The 19462-nt window shown below is 42.4% G+C and overlaps 1 protein-coding gene across 3 annotated transcripts in view; it reads right to left on the bottom strand.

Annotated features, from left to right (window-relative positions):
• The window catches only part of ACACA (acetyl-CoA carboxylase alpha), a 131029-nt gene that overhangs the window by 86336 nt on the left and 25231 nt on the right, over nucleotides 1-19462 (bottom strand). For all 3 annotated transcript variants that reach the window (XM_010573811.1, XM_010573810.1, XM_010573812.1), the window contains 16 exons: nucleotides 19290-19453; nucleotides 18365-18515; nucleotides 17734-17837; nucleotides 16770-16851; nucleotides 15444-15589; nucleotides 14314-14464; nucleotides 12850-12984; nucleotides 11791-11937; nucleotides 11089-11277; nucleotides 10390-10490; nucleotides 9724-9812; nucleotides 8205-8329; nucleotides 3536-3649; nucleotides 1848-1961; nucleotides 1086-1175; nucleotides 470-588 (listed from right to left, as the gene is read on the bottom strand). In XM_010573811.1, coding sequence (XP_010572113.1) covers nucleotides 470-588; nucleotides 1086-1175; nucleotides 1848-1961; nucleotides 3536-3649; nucleotides 8205-8329; nucleotides 9724-9812; nucleotides 10390-10490; nucleotides 11089-11277; nucleotides 11791-11937; nucleotides 12850-12984; nucleotides 14314-14464; nucleotides 15444-15589; nucleotides 16770-16851; nucleotides 17734-17837; nucleotides 18365-18515; nucleotides 19290-19453 — 2021 coding nt within the window. The remainder of the gene's footprint in view (nucleotides 1-469; nucleotides 589-1085; nucleotides 1176-1847; nucleotides 1962-3535; nucleotides 3650-8204; nucleotides 8330-9723; nucleotides 9813-10389; nucleotides 10491-11088; nucleotides 11278-11790; nucleotides 11938-12849; nucleotides 12985-14313; nucleotides 14465-15443; nucleotides 15590-16769; nucleotides 16852-17733; nucleotides 17838-18364; nucleotides 18516-19289; nucleotides 19454-19462) is intronic.

Raw genomic sequence — 19462 nt, forward strand, 5'->3', positions numbered from 1 at the left:
ACCTTATCCAGCCAGGTTTGAAAGTAGAGCCAATCACAAACTGTTAGAAAGGGCTGGCAGGGGAGCACTGCAGGAAGGGGACAGAGACTGACCTTTATTAAAATTCTGAGTAATTGATTATTCTGTCTGGAATTGTATCTTTTGGAAGGCTCGGGATTCAGCCAGAACTAAAGTCCTACAAGAAAGTTACTACACAAGCTGAACTTAAAAATCAGAAAATACATGAAAACTGTATCATATTTACATGAATCCAAACTGTAGAACCTACTACCCACAGCTCCTGAGGTTTTAAATAACTTAGGAGAAGGAACTGGGTTATGTAGGGGTTTATCTTAAATAATTTGTGCTTATTTGAGGCACTGGGACTCTCCCTTTCTCCATGAATTCTATTGCAAGCTTTCTTTGCCAAAATAGGATGTAGCCCCTCATAAACCGCCAATTCCAAAGGCACCTGAACACGTGATCTGACCTGTTCGGATGGGAGGTAGGTAGCATGAACTGGAACTCCACCACACAAGTGTTATCCTTCAGCTGGCGATGCTGGACACTGTTTAACTCATAGGCAATATATGCCCTTCGAACGTACACCTGGTTAGAAAGAAACTCAATCAGCTTAACTGTGCTAAGGAAGCAGAAAGAGCGAAAGAAGACAAATAATACCCCAGAGATTTAAAAAAATATTGAAAACCAAACAGATACCTCCAAATGAATATCTAGATAGAACTCTAATTCAACTAGAATTTAAAGTTATTCTTTGAGGAAGGCCAGTCTGGCAGGATACAACTATCAGCACAAGGCACACAGGGTAGGCTGACCACATTCTCTGACAGCAGCTTCACTTCCAATCCTTTCAACCACCTAAGTCTTCTTCAAGCAAAGAAGATATCTTGAATCTGAAATTTCAGTCAGTTATGGATATTAATGCTGCTAAATGCCAGACTCCAAGTATGCCAGATTCCACACCACCTACAGCTCTCTTAATCTTGCAGGGTAGCAGTGCTCAAAACAACAACAACAAAAAAAAACCCCAAACAAAAAACCAGAAAAATTAAAAATATTTATTTTTTCAGAAGGAATAGACTTACCTCCAAAGCTGCCATTCTTACCACCTGGTTACTGTGGTAGAAGAAGTTGGGTAGCACATCAAAGATGGATGTCTCAGACAAAATGAGTTTCTAGAAGAGATCACATTAAGCAGGGTTTTAAAAGAGAACTGCCTGTCTTGCAAACAGGATCAGGTAAAAAAGCAAAAACCCCAAATCAAGCCTGACTAGTTCTGATTTTCACGCTTCTTCTGTTGTTCATCAAGGATTATGACCTTTTTATATTAAATAATAGAATTATAGAATATCTCAAATTGGAAGGGACTCATAAGGATCAGAGTCCAACTCCCTGCTCCTCGCAGGACTACCTAAAACTAAACCATATGACTAAGACCATTGTCCAGATGCTCTTTGAACTCTGACAGGCTTGGTGCCGTGACCACTTCCCTCGGGAGCCTGTTTCAGTGACTAACCACCCTCTTGGTCAAAAACTGTTTCCTAATGTCCAGTCTGAACTTTCCCTGGCACAGCTTCACCCCATTTCCTCATGTCCTATCACTGGTCACCAGAAAGAGGAGATCAGCACCTCCACCTCTGCTGCCTCCCTTGAGGAAGTTGTAGACTGGGATGAGGTCATTCTGGTATCAGTGTAAGAATGAAAACAAAAATGAGGGGGAAGCTAGAAACCAGAACAATACAATTCAAAGCCACATGTACCTTGGGACTACAAGTGAGATTTAATACAGAAACATTAAGATCAATGAGAAAAAAGCAGGGAAACAAGGAGAGAAGTTTGGTAGATACCTGCAGGTTCTCAATGCAGAACTGGTGTCCATACATGTCAATAGCAGACAGGAAGATGGACTCCACCTGGTTGTGACGCAGCTCGTAGGATGGCAAATGGGAAGCAATGAGAACCTGGTAAACAGCAAACACAAGGAGTGTCAGTGAAAGGAGCTATGCTGGGCCATCAGCTGGAGGGTGTTACCTCCAAGGCAGCAATAGTCTGCTCCATCCCAGAAGAGGCAGCTGGTTTCTCCTGTGAATTCTGTGGCACCTGGGTGATGCTGCAAACTCTCTCCCCTCCCCAGCCTCATTTGTGTATCTGCTCGGTTTGTATTATTGGCAATTCCCCATGGAGAAAAGGAACAGCTTCAATCAAGTTCCATCAGTGCATGTGATTTAGCACTGCAGAGCTGCTAGTCCTGGGGATTGCCTGACCGGCTGTTAATTGGAAAGCAGATCTGGCAGGCAGCAGCTGTGGGGAGGCCAGCAACAGAGACCGCCTTTCACAGCTTCCAAGCAGAGGAAGCAAGAGACACTGGTGCCAGGTATTAAATGCCCAACATGAAGGATACGAAGATAGGAAGGGGAAGCAGCTTGCAGGGGAAAATGAAGTGAAAGAGCAACATAAAGACATACACGGGGACTGCAGCACCATCCCCTGCATGCTGCTGAGACGTTCAATAACTGAATGGTTCAAGGACACAAATACAATCCTGAAGTAAACATAAGGTCACTGAGCAGCTTCAAACACCCTATTCATTTTCAACAGTCAAGCTCTGAAATAAAAGGAGAGATCCCCAAAGTGTCAGCTTTCCTACTTAGGACTTTTAGAATGGAGATAGGGACTGTGGAGTGAAAGGAGTGATCAGACTACAGGGTTAGCATTACCATGAAAGGATTATGCCCTCTCACTCCTTCCTGGCTACAGACAAACTGCTAAAGAGGAAGCTCACAATAATATCCAGGTAGATATCTGGCATTCAAATTATTATCTGTACTAGACTCTTGGAACTGACAGTATCAAGAGTTTTTCCAATTATTTTCAGGTTAAAAAGAAATTGACAAAATGCAACTCAAAAGCTAGAAGAAACCCTGCAAAAGACCAACGTAATTCTTTGCAATAATTCCTTAGCAGTTGCAAAGAACATCTGGTTCTTGTGTAAATTTCTCTCCCTGTCCTCTGCACACACTGATTCGCAATTGTAAGGTAGCTGATGAACCCGGATAGCATGTCCTGGCTGTTTACTGTACAGCTGCCTGCACATTCCAGGCAGCCTGTGCTTGTCGGGATCACAGATTATAAAGCCAGAAGGAACTACAGTGACCATGTATTTCGACTTCCTCTATCGCACAAACCACATAGGCTACTCTTAATTAACTCCTATTTGAGCCAGACAAAACTTCTTGGAGGAGCAGGGACAAAGGAATGTAATCTTAACTTCAAATTTTACAGTGATTGGGAATCCACTGCAATCTTTGTTAGACTGTCACAATGGTTAATCATTGGTTAATTAGCTTCATTGTTAAAGCGCTGCTCACAGTAATCTACTCTTCACATTTGCATAGTAATCAAAATAAACATCAAGAGAGATAGACTTTCCAAAAGAGCGAGCTCCAAGTGGGAGCAGTCCCTATTGATCTGATCAGCAATGGCACAGTCTGTCTCTAGCAGGGATCAGCTTGGATTGCTAAACACGCTCCCTTACCTGGCGTGCTCGCAGGGCCACTTTAGCGTTGGTTGTCTTGCTGAGCTGGGTCAGCTCTGTCAGAATATTAATCAGCTCATCTGTCAAGGTGGGGTCACGGCCACATAGCTGGTCCTAAAAATAAAGAGAACTGAAAATGTTTACAACAGAGGAAGACCATCTTCCTTCCTCCTACAAAGGAGTTTAAACCTGAAATACATACACACATGCACTCAGGGGCTGGAGCAGATCACCTCTAGAGGTCCCTATCTAAATTATTCTGTAATTCTGTGCTGACAAGGGTACAAGTATTAGGCTTTCAATAATTTGACACATAAAAATAAAGCTAGAGAGGAAAGAAGGCACTGGCACCATCACCCATTTTCTTATTTGTAGCATGTGTTTTGGCATCCAAACACAGGAGAAATACTGACTTGTCAAAGAGACTCAAGTAAAACATCTTCTCATTACCCAATTTCAGCTTTGTACGAGAATTGTCCCCTAGCGGCAATGCAAAATTCAAAGAGCATTTAATTATAGCAAAATGCCTTATGTAGCATGCAAAGATTAGCAAACTTTCACTGTCAGAGGTGACCAAACAGAAAGAGTTTAACTGCCGGGAGAACCTCCTGAAGTCCACTTAAAAAAACACCTCAAAACCAAAAAAATCCCACAGCTTCACACCCACAAACCAACCAAATGCTTTGTACAGCTTCATCAACACCAGAAAAAAAAAATCCTGTCGTTCCTCTAACAAGGCTAAGCAAAGCTAACTAAAACCATAAATTACGTGTTTCCTGCCACAGGAAACCAGGACTGACTCTGTAGTATTTCTTCCAATCAAAGAATCCTGGTTCTGAGGAAGCTCACTAGCTTACTTTACTGTCTACTGTCTAAATTGGCTGGATAAATCAATAAAACTGAACAGCATCATTTTCAGTGTTAATGCTGTTTCAAAACTCTTTTGGATTCAGCCATTCAAAAAAATGCCAACAGCAAAGACTTTAATCTGTTTTGTTTTCTGAACAGAGGAGGTGCACTCTTACGCACACTTTCTTCCAGAAATAGTTTCAATTCCCACAAATAATCCCACAGTCTTCAACTACTCACACTGTCTTGTGAGCCTCTTCCCTCCCACTCCCGAAGCTGGAAACCCTCTAGGAGCCTCTAATGTGTTTCTTTCTATACAGCACTTAACAGCTTTTCTCTTGGTAAATGAATCATAGGAGGAAAATGTGAGATGAAACAGGGATATGCAACAGGAAAGAGAGTCGGTGCCTTAAAGTTTTAAGAGATTTTAAACACGTACAGTCCAGAAAAGGCTCTTTGAAGATCCAAGGAATAGAAGGGGGAAAAAGGGAAACCTCTGTGCAGTAGGTTAGTTTATCAAACTAACTGCCAGGGAAAATACAGTAAAAGACAAAAACCAAATACTACAAGTCCCATAGACTGACTAACAAATAACAGCTCATACTACATGAGATTCCAAAGCTAAGTAGCTTTTCCCCCCACATCTCTCTTGTCCCCTTTCTCTCCGACCCCACTAAAGCATGATGACATCTGTAGGAATGATGGCATACATCTCTCAGGGAGAGAGACCACAGTCAAAACACTCTTATTAAAAAATCTAAGCTACTAACTCTTATGAGATTGTTGTGCCCTACTGAGTCTTGGGCCTGCAAACATTACAATGATTGTTCCCAAAGACAGTTCTGTAAATTTATCCATTCCAGGTCACTGTGTGAATTGACAGCGAATAATTCAAGAACTGCCTTCGTCATATTTGAAATACAAATTCCTGGGTGTTGTAATGTTACTGCTCAAGGTAACACAAGTCCGATAGGACACAGGACATCTGCCATGCCACAAGCGATTCTGTCCAGTTAAGACTAGGATGTGCATACAACAGTCAGTTAAGTACATAAAATGAACATACAACTTCAAATCACACTATATTTCAACAAATATATGAAGGATGAAGTAGTTCCCATCCTGCCTTAAATGCCTGCTAGCTAAAAAAGGTGAATGATGGCAGCATAACACTATTACTAAAACCATCCTCAGAGCCCCTTGTTAATAATGGATTCCTAGGGATACATCAATAACAGCAACATAAGCATCAAGGTATTTTGACATGATGTTTGCCCTTGGAGGACAAACTTAAACCATCCCACATAAATAGCCTGGCAACCCATAAAATGCCACAGCCTTCACCATGATTACACCAAATATGCCACGGGGTCCCTCAGACATGAAGAATAATGTGAGTCGGAAGAAAGAGGAATGACGGTCTTTTGGTTAACAGCATGACCTGTAACTCAGCAGACAGTAATCCCTAGCTGTGCCACAGATGACACTGTGACCAAAGGCACATTGCCCCTCCTGAGCCCCCCTTACCCACTGGGTTCAAGAAGTTTGTGTGAGGGCAGACGCCCATTTGCAAGGCCTCAGGCACCGCGCTGGCAGAGGCCATACAAATGGCGCTTGGATCACCGGTTAGCTACCCGGCTGTTCGTCCACCACGTGCAGCACGATCTCTCCAGTATGTTTTAAGTTCTAGCAAACTGGGATGGTGGCCTTTACTTGAGTAGAAATAACTGACAGCAATGGGAAGAATGACTACACCGGAAGGAAAAAGGAAAACTTTGACGTTTCTCTGCGTTCGCTATCTCCCAGCACACCCCTCGTTCCCTCAGACTGACGTTGTGCCGGCCAACGTGAAGACACAGCAAGGGTCTGCCTCCAAGACGTGGCTTGCGTGGAGGTGAAAAACTAGACAAAAAGTTTCAGTCCCATTTTAGCAAGAAATAATCAGGATGACAACAACAAAATAAAGCAGGTAGCTGGCACTGCACTGGCTTTTGCCTGCACTGATTGGCAAAGGCAGCGAGCAAAGCCTCAAACCAGCTCTTTGACAAGGCCTAACGCCTCCCCGGCACCCCCGTGTAATTACACACTTGAGTGACTGGACTCTGAAGAAAATTGAAGGCCTGAGCTGCGAACAGCTGCCATTTTCTCTCTCCATCACGCCAGCATGATTACTTGAGAAATGAACAGCCCCGGCTCAAAGCTACTCCAGAATTCTCAGAGGAAATATGGCTCCGTGTTCAAATAATGAGATTCTTAAGGCAAGCGTTACTTACAATCACACCACACACCAAAAAGGGAAAGGAAAAAAAAAAAAAGGGGAAAAAGGAGAGCCAGAAAGAAAGAATGCCAGTGTCCTTATATCTTACAAATTAGAATTTAAGAAACTCAGCCTCAGCCTAGGATGATTATGACTCTTTTTCTGCTTTTGAGAGTTATTTTGTGGATGGCTACTTTGGACTTATTTTTGGCAGTAACAGACCACATGATGTTTGGGAAAAAAATAAGGAAAAAAAAAAGAAAAGGAGAGGGGGAAAGAGAGAGATAGTATTGTAATTAGCCTCTTAAAAAGCAGGATACCAAACTCCAGTCTGTTGAAAATCATGTTGTAGCTAAATTCATCCTGCCTTGAGGAACATGGGCATTCATTCTGCTTCAAAGCATTATGTGGGGCAAGGACGTTTTGAGGCTTTTTAGGAAACAGGAAAAAAGAGACAGATTCAACTGTCATTTTTTAATTATTTTTCCTAGGAATGTAATTTACTGGGAGTTTTACCCAGTAGAGAGGGACTGAAGTTAATGAGAACTGAGATTTTTCATGGAGTAAGAAGCCACAACATCATGGGTGGTAGGTCCTGGCATGAGGATTCATTTGTTTCTAGGGTGGAATCTGTGTCTGTCCAACAGGAATTCCAACCCCAGGAGATTCCCCATCCATTTGCAAGCTCTCTGGACAGCCGTACACCATCCCAAGGGTCAGAAGCCTGATCTGGAGTAACCAGCTTTGTGCTGAGATATTGAGTCCTAGTCAGATTCCATCATGCAGCCCAGAGTACAGCCAGTCCGAAAGCACCACTGCAGACCTGAGATAAGACTTTATGAGACTATAACCAGGAAGAAGCTAAGAGAGGTTTGCCACCACTGCCAAACCTATAAGACCAAACTATGGTTCATCAAGGAAGAGCATATGAAACCCCTCAAGGGCCTCCATATGGGCTGGCTAATGCCACTCACTACCAGAAAGTCACCCTCATTAGTAATGAAGGACCATAAAAATGTTGCTATTACAGAATTATTACCACAAAAAAAATCATCTGCTTTTTGTGCTGGTAGCATATTGCTTTGCCTTCCAAGCAACTCCAGTTTGAGTACCATGAGCTATATCAAGACAGGACCTCTCTGAGACCCCTGAAGATGAAGAAGCAAACTAAACCAAGTATAAAGTCACAGCCCAGTGTCTGAAAGTTAGCCTCTAGCATCTTCCCAATGTAAGAGTTAAGTCTGCATTCTTATCTCCCCACAGATGCTCACGAATCACTTGCATAATTAGCCTTCACTACACTCTGATAGGCAATCAATGCAGGACAGTCATGAACCAGAAGGTGTACAGACACTGAGCTGAACAGTATGTTCTGGGTCTCCTCTAATGCATGGCTTACATGCCCTAAGAACACATGAAGAAACTCTACACTGCTGCCACTGCTTCTATAGCTAGAAGGCTTGCATCTTTAAGGATGAGAGCTGTCAATTCAGTATCTTTCAAAGCATCAAACATAAAACTACAAGAAGCAACAAATTTCTAGAGCACCAATAGACAACTTACAATGAGCATTGTAACAAGCAGGTTCTTCTTGGTGACCTGAGCGTGTGAGAAGATGTAGTTCAATACAGCATTCATATCACTTTTATTCTCTTCCCGAAGGGTAAAGACACACTTGTCATAGTGACCTGCAATCAGAAATGCACATTTTTTTCCAGTCTCTACACCTCTGTGTCAAGGAATACAAGTTACTAGATGTGTCTTTATTTTTCTACATACGTGTTTTCAGAATCTACTTTGCATGGCCCACACATTCAATTCTGGGAAGGAAGCATTCCTCCCACCACCACCCCCTCAACTGCAAACTTTAATTTAAACATCCTACTCTTATTAAAACAGTTCCAATACCAAATACCTCCTCTGTGAGCAATATGAAGAGAGGAATGGTGAGCTCAGTCTTTCATTCAAATGACAACCAAAATAAAATAATAGCGAAAAGACTTGCACCATTCTCTACTACCAGCAAATTGAAGTGGAAATGAATCTGCTGTACTGTTAGGCTTGTGCAGGTATTGGAGCAGGACAAAAGAAAAGTAGAGCAGAATCTGAACTACCTGTAAGAGCTAGAGCCTCAAAATTAGCTAGTGCTTCATTGCCATCTTGTGCCTGGATACAGCAGCGCAATGCATTTATTTCAATTCTCAGTTTCAGGCTGAGGTTTGAGGTTTGTTCTTTATGAAGAGCAAGCAGCTTCCTGGTATTTTACAGCAGGTGCAAACAACTCAGTGACTTTTTTTTTTTTTACTGCACTTGATTTTCTTACTATAGAATTTAACGAACAGGCAAGATAGAACTAAATAGCATGGTGAATTTAAACAGTTTTTCTGATTCTAATTTTTCTGCAGATGCTCAGAAATCAGGAAATAAAAATCAAGCTTCTAACAGGAAGCTTCTACATGTGGAATACTCTCCAGTGGTGGGCCACAGAGTCAGTGAGGGAATGCAAAGGAGAACTGCTTCATGTCTTGTCTAGAACAAGCAGAGACCACACAGACTGGCCAAGCCTTAGCAAGCTCAATAACAGACTAGAAAGGGCAACACAAAGAAACTCATAATTCAGTGAGTCTGTCTTTTTACTCCAGGTCATACAAAAGTCCTCACTTAGAGGATCATAAACTCATATAGGAGCTACTCTTTTGAAGATTTACAGGGAAAAGGAGCATTCCTACACCAAAAAGAGACCAGAGTCATACTATGCCATGTAAACTGTGAGTAAGATGACATGGAATGTACAAGATGATGAGTATACCAACAGTGGAAAACCACCACGACGGCTTTGGGGTAGAGTTTGTCATTTGCTTCTCATAAACATTATGAGCACTCTTACCACGAAAACTCAAACTGGACAAAAGCTCCTCTACAAAAACCAGGATCTGACTGGCAGATCTTTAAAAGAAAACCTGTGTAGCTTAGCTTCACCACAAAGTTGGAGTAATCTTTATTGAAGGGAGTCCACGTGGACCTTCTGGGAGGAAACGTGGTTCTTTCAGAAATCGAATCCTTGATGTGCTTAGAGACTCACCATGCTGAAACTGAGTCTCCACCTTCAGATACTGACGGAGCAGATCCATCACCACTGCTTTCATGTGACCCCGAATACCACTCCGGTACCTGTAGAAGCAAATACATCAAACCTAGCACTGAGTGAGACCAGCACAGACCTGCTTCTGAAGACCTACAAGTGAGTAACACTCAACACGAATGGCAGAATAAGTCTGTTTGCTTACAGGAAGAAGCAAAGTACCTGGTTCTCAAAAACCCCAATTGTTATGTGAATACATAACCCCTGCCATTACTGTTGTGGGGTAGCATGGCTCATGTTTTGCATCAAAATGTCCTTTTTCTTCTAAAAATACTCAAAACTCTAGACACTGAAAGGCATAACACACACCAGCAGCTTGATGAAATGGCCAAGATGTGATCAGTGCCAGGACAGAAGTTAAATCTGTCTTTCACATGGCAAAGGGAAAAAGAAGAAGAATCTGTATGTGTGCTTCACACAGGCAGCCAGGAGCCACACACAGCCCCCTCACTGTTGACCTCCCTGAAGGAACTATGCAGGCTTATTCCTAGTGATTTAGACTCTGAGTGTAATAAAACCATTTGAATAAAGACAAGCAGGCTCAGGTCTTTCAAAGAGCACCCCCCCAAAAAAGAAAATTTAGGGAGCACCCCGAAAATGTCTCACCTCTGTACAAGCTGCACAATGCTCTGAGTATTCATGAAGAAGACCTCACGCTCTGATTTGCGGTTCAAGGTGGCTGCATGGCTATCCAAGATATTGGCAATCTGAAAGAGAGCAATCACATGACAGTTCCAGTCCTGTATGGGAAAATCTGGCTGAAAACCAGTAGAGAAGCTGAGAACTTCCAGACAGTCCAGAGCAGAGCTCCACCAGACTCCAACAAAAGTCAAAGCCTTAAACTGCTAAGAAAGTTAATGACCTGACAATGATACAAGTATCAACGTACAATATTGTATACTGGAGAAATCATCTTCCAACACCTCATCACCTGATCAGGCCTCCTTTAGCTGCAACTGCTCTTTTGTAAGGTTACGTTGACACTATAAATTGCACTGCAGCATATGTACCAGGCAAAAAGCAAATAAATAAATGCCCACAAGGCCACTGACATGTTTAAACTGCTTCCAAACTGCCTGTTTAAAGCTACATTGAGCAGGGAACACATACGCTTCAGCACAGGTAAAGGAGGCAAGCCTTTAAGCTCAAGTGATACAGGTAAGTAACTTTCATCATGAAGATCCCATGTTCAAACACACCATTCAGGTCCAACTAACCTCCAGATAATTTCAAGGAACTTTCTCTCTCTCTCTCTGCCTCAATGCAAAACAATTTTTTTTCCTCTAGATAAGTGTGGTTGATCACCTGTTGGCTGGGAAACTGGCAAAGGACTGATGTGATGTTGCTGGCATATTGGGCCATCTCCTTCTTGATGGACTTCTCTACGTTGGGTGGGATCCGTCCAGAAACACTGGTCATGATGTCCTGAAGTTCCAGCAGAGGCAAAGATGGATCTCTCAGTGTCTTCATTAGTCGCTCAACCCAGCCTTTCACCTAGAGAGAGACAAGTCAGTGTAAAGACAAGCACAAAGAAAAGAGTAAGCAGCAATAAGGAAAAAAAGGAAAGGCTTTTCATTGAGGTCTTCTTCAATACTGTTTTATCATACAGCTAGTCCAGGGACTAAAAAGAGAGAACTGGGATAGATGACAAAGCTACTGTGCTACCTTAAGCCAACAGCTGACTCGGATTCGTCCACCTACTTTCCTCCTCCCTCTAGGACTTCTACCACAGCTGGCTGTGCACGCAGCTCCCACATACAAGGCTGCAAGCATAAGCAGTAAAGATCAAGCTCAACTCCTTGTCTTTGTTTTGGGTGCCACAGGTGGGACTCTCTAATGAGACTGACTATAAGGAAGTCTAAGAAAGAAAACCAAATTGAGCTGGCACTAGCAGGGTAGTACTGCCCTGACTCCTGGTCCTCTGGCTGTGACATGGAAATTGGCAAGCCTTACCTTGAACTGAAAGAATATTTGTGCTCTTGCTCTGAAACAAGAAGTAACCAGTACCTTGCTGCTGAAGTAGGGCTCTGGCAGGCAGTATCCATTCATCACATTGACCAGGTTATCTAGGACATAATGGAAGATGCGATGCAATTTCTCGCCTCGAAGTGCTGTGCTCTGGATCTGTGGCAAGGCACCTGTGTGCAGTTCAGCCTGGAAACACAATGAACAGCACAGCATCACTAACCCTCCTGTTTGGCATCAGCCATGGTGGTAACATCTTGCCCTCAACTCAGATTTAATTTGCAAGAATTCCCAGAGTGGAAAATGCACTTGGTTGAGAGACGAAAAGTTATGAGCTGGAATCTCCAACAGTTCTATGTTGTGTACACCCACAAAATAAGCTTCCAGCCATTCTTACAAATACGTTACAGTTGATCTCACTGTTTAGATCCAGGATTACCAAAAGTCTCTAAGAAAAGCACAGGAAAAACCAACAGTTTGGTGCTGACAATCACTTTCCACCCCCTGCACAACAACCTCCCACAATTTTCAACTAGCTATTGCTAATGGAACAATAGATTCTCTTCCACCACCACCAGCTGCATCCCAGCCTACCATCCCTAAATTAATATATCTATCTCTTTGCCTTTCACCTTAAAAAAGATCCATGTCCTAGGCTCTTTTTTTGCATTTCCACATTTGCTACAGTTACAATACAGGGCCTTACACTCTTGGAGTTGGGATATCAACTCCCATCCTCCCAAAGAGGGTCACTTAAAGAAGAATATATGATAAAAAGAAGTTAAATAAACTTGCAGAGGAATAAAGCAGATAGATAGAAAAATCTGGCCAACATCCAATATCCTAGACAGCCATGTACCCACAATAGCACAGAGGGAAGAAGAGAACAAGAATGGTACGTAAACTTAGCCTGAATCAGAGAAAGAGACAATGATCTGAGTCCTAGTCCTCATCTGAGACAAATAAATGGTAAAGTGACAATTCCAGTACAATGCACAAATCTGAAAATGGTTCAGTACACTGGACCATCTCATACCACTCTCAACATCACTCCCCTATTAAAACCACAAAAAACATCTGCGCTTCCTGCAACTTTCTCACCTGCTGAACCCTGCTGGGATCATCCAGCTGGAGCTTGGCAATCACACAGCCTGGATCCAAGGCTGCCCCTGGGCGTTTGACATAATGGATGCAGCCTGATTCTCCTGCTGTTAGTGTCATCACCATTTTCATCACCTGTAGCAAGGAAAACAGGTTACACACTCAGCTTCCATGTTCCCCAAATGGTTCTACTTTTGTAAGCCAGCAGCCAATGTCCTAACAGACAAACCAACCTGCATGAGCACCTTTTGCGTTCAGGCTTTCTCAAAGGCTTAAAAGCACACACACTGGGACCAAACCCCCAGACGCTTAAGTGAATGGTAGGACAAAATAATTGGCCACAAATTAGCACAGCAGGAAGCCATCCTCAGGAATGCCACCTGTTCTACACCACTTGTACCAACAGGTACTCAAGAAGGTCCCACATTCAACAAAATGAACAAAGTAGATAAAATTTACCGCTGCAGCTGCTGCAGTCTAAAGGCTAGAAGTGGGAGAGCCACTCTCAAAAGCTACAGCAACACATTCACTTTTAGCTGAGGGAACTAGGATGACTTCCTAGAGGTCACAGGTCTCAGACCGCTCTTCACAAACAGGGATGCTTCCTTAGATCAACCATGGAAGCTCTTGCCTTTGGAGCAGAAGGCAAGGAGACAGTCTAGTTTTACCAATCCTATACTATACACCACAACTGGGAACACAGGAACTGAGTAGGTGGTTCCTTCTTAGCCATGGCTCTGTTGCAGCTTAAAAGCACTTACATAAAGTATCTGGATCTCTGGCTTGATATTTTTCTCCTACACATTGTCCCCAACTGGTTTAATTGCGCCCCTGTCAACACACACCCTCCCCTCCCTCAAATCTGTATTGAGCCATGCACTCCTACACAACCTCTCGCACTTTCCTCACAGTGATGCAGAAATTGTTCATCATCCTCCTCTCTAAAAGTTAAGTAACTTCCAAGGGAGAAGGGAGGAGTGACACTTACTAACTCATCCGATCAACCTGGTAAATGATCAGATAATCAGAGAGAAGTCTTAATTTGTTACTTAATCCTGGCATGTAACTCTGCTTCTGAGTCTGTGTTAGTTGTGTGGTCTACAAGTAGAAGGCCTTCTTCACCTCAGCTAGAAAACACAGTGTACAGGGATCCCACTCTCCCTTGGTATCACAGCAAGATGATAACCACAGTCTCACTGCTGAGAATTTTGCTTATCAGTTGGTATACAGTCATTAACACTCAAATTTCAGCTGCTAAGTAATTTCTTCCCCACCCCATCACTCTCACTGCTGATTCCTGCATTAGCCCAAGTTAAAACACAGACAAAATTTGGAAAGAAAATACTGTGAATTATCCCTCAACACTCAATTCCCAGTTCCAAAGCATTCAGCTTTTTTCCCCCCAGCTTTTGCCTGGGCAGATTCCACATCTGCAGCCAAGTCAGTTCTTTGAGACTCTTTTACCTCTATTTCTGCAAAGCACTGGCCTGCAAACACGTGTCCCCCATCCTCCACCACATACTGGATAAGCTTCCCAGCTGAAGGTGAGCGCAGAATGGAGGGATCATTCTCCTTTTCAAACACACAGGTCTTGTTACCTATAGTGATGCGATACCTAGGAAAGAACAGGACACATCACTGCAACAGAATTTCTTGTAGAAAGCATGGGAAGGGAAAAATCCATTCTCTCTTTCCCTATTCTATTTCAGAACAAAACTGAACAAAAACACCTCAACCAGCTCTTCTGAGCTGAATGGTATGGCCCCGTATATGCAAGTTCAGTTTAATCATACTGAAACAGGACTAAGGAAGCCAGGGATCAGAAACCAGATAGAATAGCCCTTAGCAAGGTTGTATGTATGTTACTTTTGTGCTTCTTCTCTACCAACAGGTACCACTCACTGTCAGAACCAGAACCAATGAAGTTCAAGATTTCATATAAACAAAAATGGATGTTAGTGGATATTACACTTGCCATACATAACACACAACACATTCATCAAAGTGTGCACCTCATGCAAAATCCTCTTGTATACAGAGCAAAGCTGAAAAAAGCAGGATGCACCCATGTAGCAGACTGAGAGGTTGAGATTTTGGAGCATTTTCCAACCCAGAAAGTAACCGAAACTTTCTTTGTGCTCCCGACCAGATTCGTTATACTTGTCACAGAAAAGAAACCAGCAGAGGGGGCAGTGGTTCACATTCCAGAAGCTGGAGATTTTCTGGCCTTATGGCTATGATCCCTGCAGGGAATTTTGAGGGAACACACTGAAATAGTAAATCTTGCATCTATTTCTAAGGCAGCTGTGGAGTTTCAAGGATTTTAAAGATTTTCATATTCTGCTTTTTGTTGGTTGGTGGGGTTTTTTTTTTAATAATCCAAAATACATTCAGATCTTTCTTCTAACAGTAGCCAAGATCTGTTCTTCAGGTGAAGGCAACTTCTCCCTTTAAACTCATCCATAATACATCTAGTAACCTCTTCCTAGGAGAGAATTCCATTCCCAGCTGATCTTTGGGAAGCATAAAGTTACAAGTACATCTAACTTTGGCATGTATATAAATGTTAAACATTAATCTTTACAGGTTGCTACCTGTCCACCTCTTCTTTCATGTAGGTAGTATAGCTGCTACCATCATAAGATAGGAGCAGTCCTCCATCACTCAGTCGGTGCACATCAACTTCCACACATGAGCTGTTCATGATGACCACATAGGAATTGGGAGACTGTCGGGTCACCTGCAAATCCACAAGAAAGGTATGTATCACATGAAATAAACACAGCATTCATTGATAATGCCTTGGTTACCAAAACATACACAGTTTTCCAAGCACTGCAACAGTGGGAATTGAAGAAGGGGAACAGAGCCATTTGTTCTCATGCTAGATGGAAAAAAAAAATGTAAAAAAATTTGGGATCACAAAGCAAAGCATTTAACAGTCAAGAGGATGCCAGAACTAATGCTGTCCATGAATCTTGATTTAATCCTCTCACACTTATGCATTAATTGTACAGGTTTGATTAGGCAATCATATACCATTTCTTCACCCCGATCTACATACAAGTCACAGTCATGTACTAAAATTGCATAATGAATGACATAACTTGAAAAATAAAAAAAGAGAGATTGTCTCACAGAGAAATCAGCTAAAGCTCTTCCTGGAAAAAGGGATTCTATCACAGTCTCTGCCACTAAGTTCCTATCTGAAGCTGGGTAAATCACCTAAAGCATGCTTTAGCTGCTGTTCAGTGCCTCTCTACTTCTCATCAAAGGGGTGCCAAGGTAAAATCATGGAGGTGCAGGGGAGCAGAATACTTCTAGCTGCAAAAAACAGTATGCGATCACGTCATTAAAAACTTCACCATACTAAATTTGCCCAAGGAAGCTGATTAAGATTGCACAGGCAATCTTAAGTCTAATATTTCCTAACTTTTATATGTTTGGTTTTGCAACCTTTAAACATTATTTCTAACATTGTTTTTTGCACACAGCAAAGAAAAAGCAACACTAAAGGGAAAAAATGCTACAAATACTGTCATGCTGATGAAACTGGGCTCAAACACCCAACAGAGTAGATCTACATATTCAGAAACATCAGTTGAAAGTTTTGGTCAACCAACACGCAGTAGTCTTTGCCTATAACTAAGTATGCTTCACCCTATGCAGAGCATTTTTTGACTCCAAAAGGTTAAAATGTTTAGAGATACACAGAGATATTGCAATGGAAAGATGTGAGAGGATATTACCAAGGGAGATAGTACTGATTTCATAACCCCAATAAAGCAAAGAAAATAAACCCTGCACAGACTTAATTCCAGTAAGTACACATATTACAAAGATTAAGCCAGAGCAGCACACAAAAAGACATTTCCAATTAAAAGTGACAAGAGGATAGATTTCCACACTGGACATCGTACCTTCAGCACATATTTCCGTCCTTCATAGATGAGTTCCACATCCACAGTGTTTAGCAGAGTATGAGCAGGCAGGACTTGGCCCCTTGAAAGAGAAGTACAAAACAAAACTAGTCTTCCAGAAGCCACTAAATGGCTATCAGGGGCACAAGCATGTTCAAAGATGCATGCAAGAATTTGGAGAACACTAGCAGAGAGATGGGAGTAGGCTTTTAAACTGCCTCTTCTTACGAAAGACACATAACAGTTTGACAAAGCCAGCCCACCTCTCTCTAGCCACACAGACTGGCTTTACTCTGCTTTCCATTCACCCACTTTTGCCTTAAAGAAGAGTCTGCAAAAGGAACATCACAGCCTGAATTACAGAACACGTAGCATGACTTAACATAGGGATAAAGCAGCTTTTCCCCCTGCAGCTCTATCTATGGACTCACCAACAGGACACTGAGGGGAAGAACTCTGTTAAGAGCAGACCTGCCTGGATCACATCAGGTTTAGCCTGATGGAGTGTTATGACTAGTTTTCCTACATTGCCTGTAGAAGCAGAGAGGGTTTTCTAAGCACTAGTAGGAAACAGTTAATTTGGAATATTATCTCAAATCTGGAAAATTAAATCAATCCTCAAAACAAGAAGACGACAGTACTTGGTGATTCAAGACTCCCTAATGTTGCCCTAGCAGCTCACAGAGAAAGAACTCCACATTTCTGAGCCACTTCTTCATTTCCACCAAAACTGCCAGAAACCAAACCAATCTGTGCAAACAGCAGGGGATATTTTGGGGAGATGCACAGATATCTGCCAGTTTTCTTAGGCCAGTAGATAAACAGCTTCCTGGGGCCAGAGAATAGTCAGCAGATAACAAGCTCTGTGCATTTCTGGACTGGACTGTACTTGAACAAAACTTGTAAATCTACACTAATTACCATCTGCTTATCAGTTGTCTACCAGATCAGCTTGAAATTTTACCTTTCTAGAGAGTGCAGGAAGTTTGAGACACTGTTTCGGAAGCTCACATCAGCCACATGCAGAGCTCCACACACCACTCCCAGCATTGTATCAGGCCTTTCAGCCTAGAAAGAAAGGGTACATAACATAGTTGCATCTCCTTTAGCTTCAGTCTACTCTGGACACCCACTTGAAGAATCAACAGTCTCAGCTCTATCTTTGGTTCACAGCCAACCTCTCTTTAAAATTAAGTTGGTGTAGCATCCATGCAAACACTATGTAGAAGCAGTTACCTCCATAACTCCTTAAAAGAAAACCACATTTTTTTTCTTCCTGGATCAAACCTTGAAGCTCCACCTACATTTCTACTACCATCTGTCCCAAAATGCAACCCAAAATGTTAGCCTTAATTCACACATACACCAAGATGCTTTTCTGGCCAACTTTAAGACCACCTTTCCCTGACAGGGATGACCTGGAATTTTGATATAAATAAAGAAATAAGGCCAGTGAAAATGTTTATGAATAAAGTGGTAAGTGGAAGTTAACCATTCCTAAACCCTTGTCCTCTTGCAACCAGCATGCACCAGGCTTGTCTCCCCACCCCCTTCCCCCCCTCCAATTTGTAGTCCTGTAAAGCAAGCAGCTGCACCTGAACTTTCTCCGCAATAAGCCGATCCAACCAGCCAGTGTCAATGCGGTTCTGCTGGAAGCTTTCTGTTTCCAACAGTTTAATCAAGTACTCAACAGTGGTTCGGAAATCCCCTCGGATGGACAGCTCCTTCAAAGCCACTACCATGTTTCTGAAAGAGAAAAGAATCCTATTATCTATCCCATACTAACAATAATGTGGTAACTCTAGATAGCTCCCCACAAGCTGTTGGGAAAAAACCGTCTGAAGGTAATAGCAGAAGAGCATGTGCAGTGGAGCAAGATCCTATATGACCTGCTTGGGAATGAATGAAGCCAGTGTGAACAAGAGCAGCACCAGCTATGAGATCAGGAGTTCCCACTGTTATCTTCATCTAGGCACCTACCACGTGTCAGAAGTATACATAAGACAGACAGACGTGGTCTCCATCCCACCCAGAACGGAACAAAGGAAAGGCTCTGGATGAAAAACAGTATGGATGACAGGTCAGACAGTCCTGTCTTATGACCAGATGCTTTAATGTTCCACACCACATAAGGACACTCAGCGGTTTATAAACATTATAAGGCACTAGCATAACAAGTTATCAGTGTTTTTCCTGTTAGTAGCCTTCCACCTGAATGCTTTCAAAGACAGATTTCAACACAATGGTAACTATATCATATACAAGGCAGGAATGAAACAGAAAGGCAAAAAAAAAAAAGAGAAGTAAGCAAAAAGTGTAGAAATATAGGTGCAACACATTGGAATTGCAAAGCAAGACAGGATGAGAAGCCTGACCATGATGTGGAAAACAAGGTAAAGAGAGGCAAACTTCTCTTAAAACTCCTAGAAGTAAGGAGTCTTGTTTTATCCATGGCACTTTGGACCAAAGAGGACAAAACCAAGCACTTTCCAAGGTTCTACCACTTTTCTGACTACTTACGAGATGGCTTCTTCACGATTTTCTCCCCAAGAGAAGCAGTGACCAAATTGAGAATCAGCAAATTCATGAAGCCCTCCTGCAGCAGCAACACTGAAATAGCCCCAGACATTCTTATTGCTGCGGAAATTCAGTTCCTGAACTGTACCAGAACTGGGCTTAAATCCCTGTAAAGA

This window comes from Haliaeetus leucocephalus, unplaced genomic scaffold (genome assembly GCF_000737465.1).
Source record: "Haliaeetus leucocephalus isolate CR32 unplaced genomic scaffold, Haliaeetus_leucocephalus-4.0 Scaffold395, whole genome shotgun sequence".
Taxonomy (NCBI): Eukaryota; Metazoa; Chordata; class Aves; order Accipitriformes; family Accipitridae; genus Haliaeetus; species Haliaeetus leucocephalus.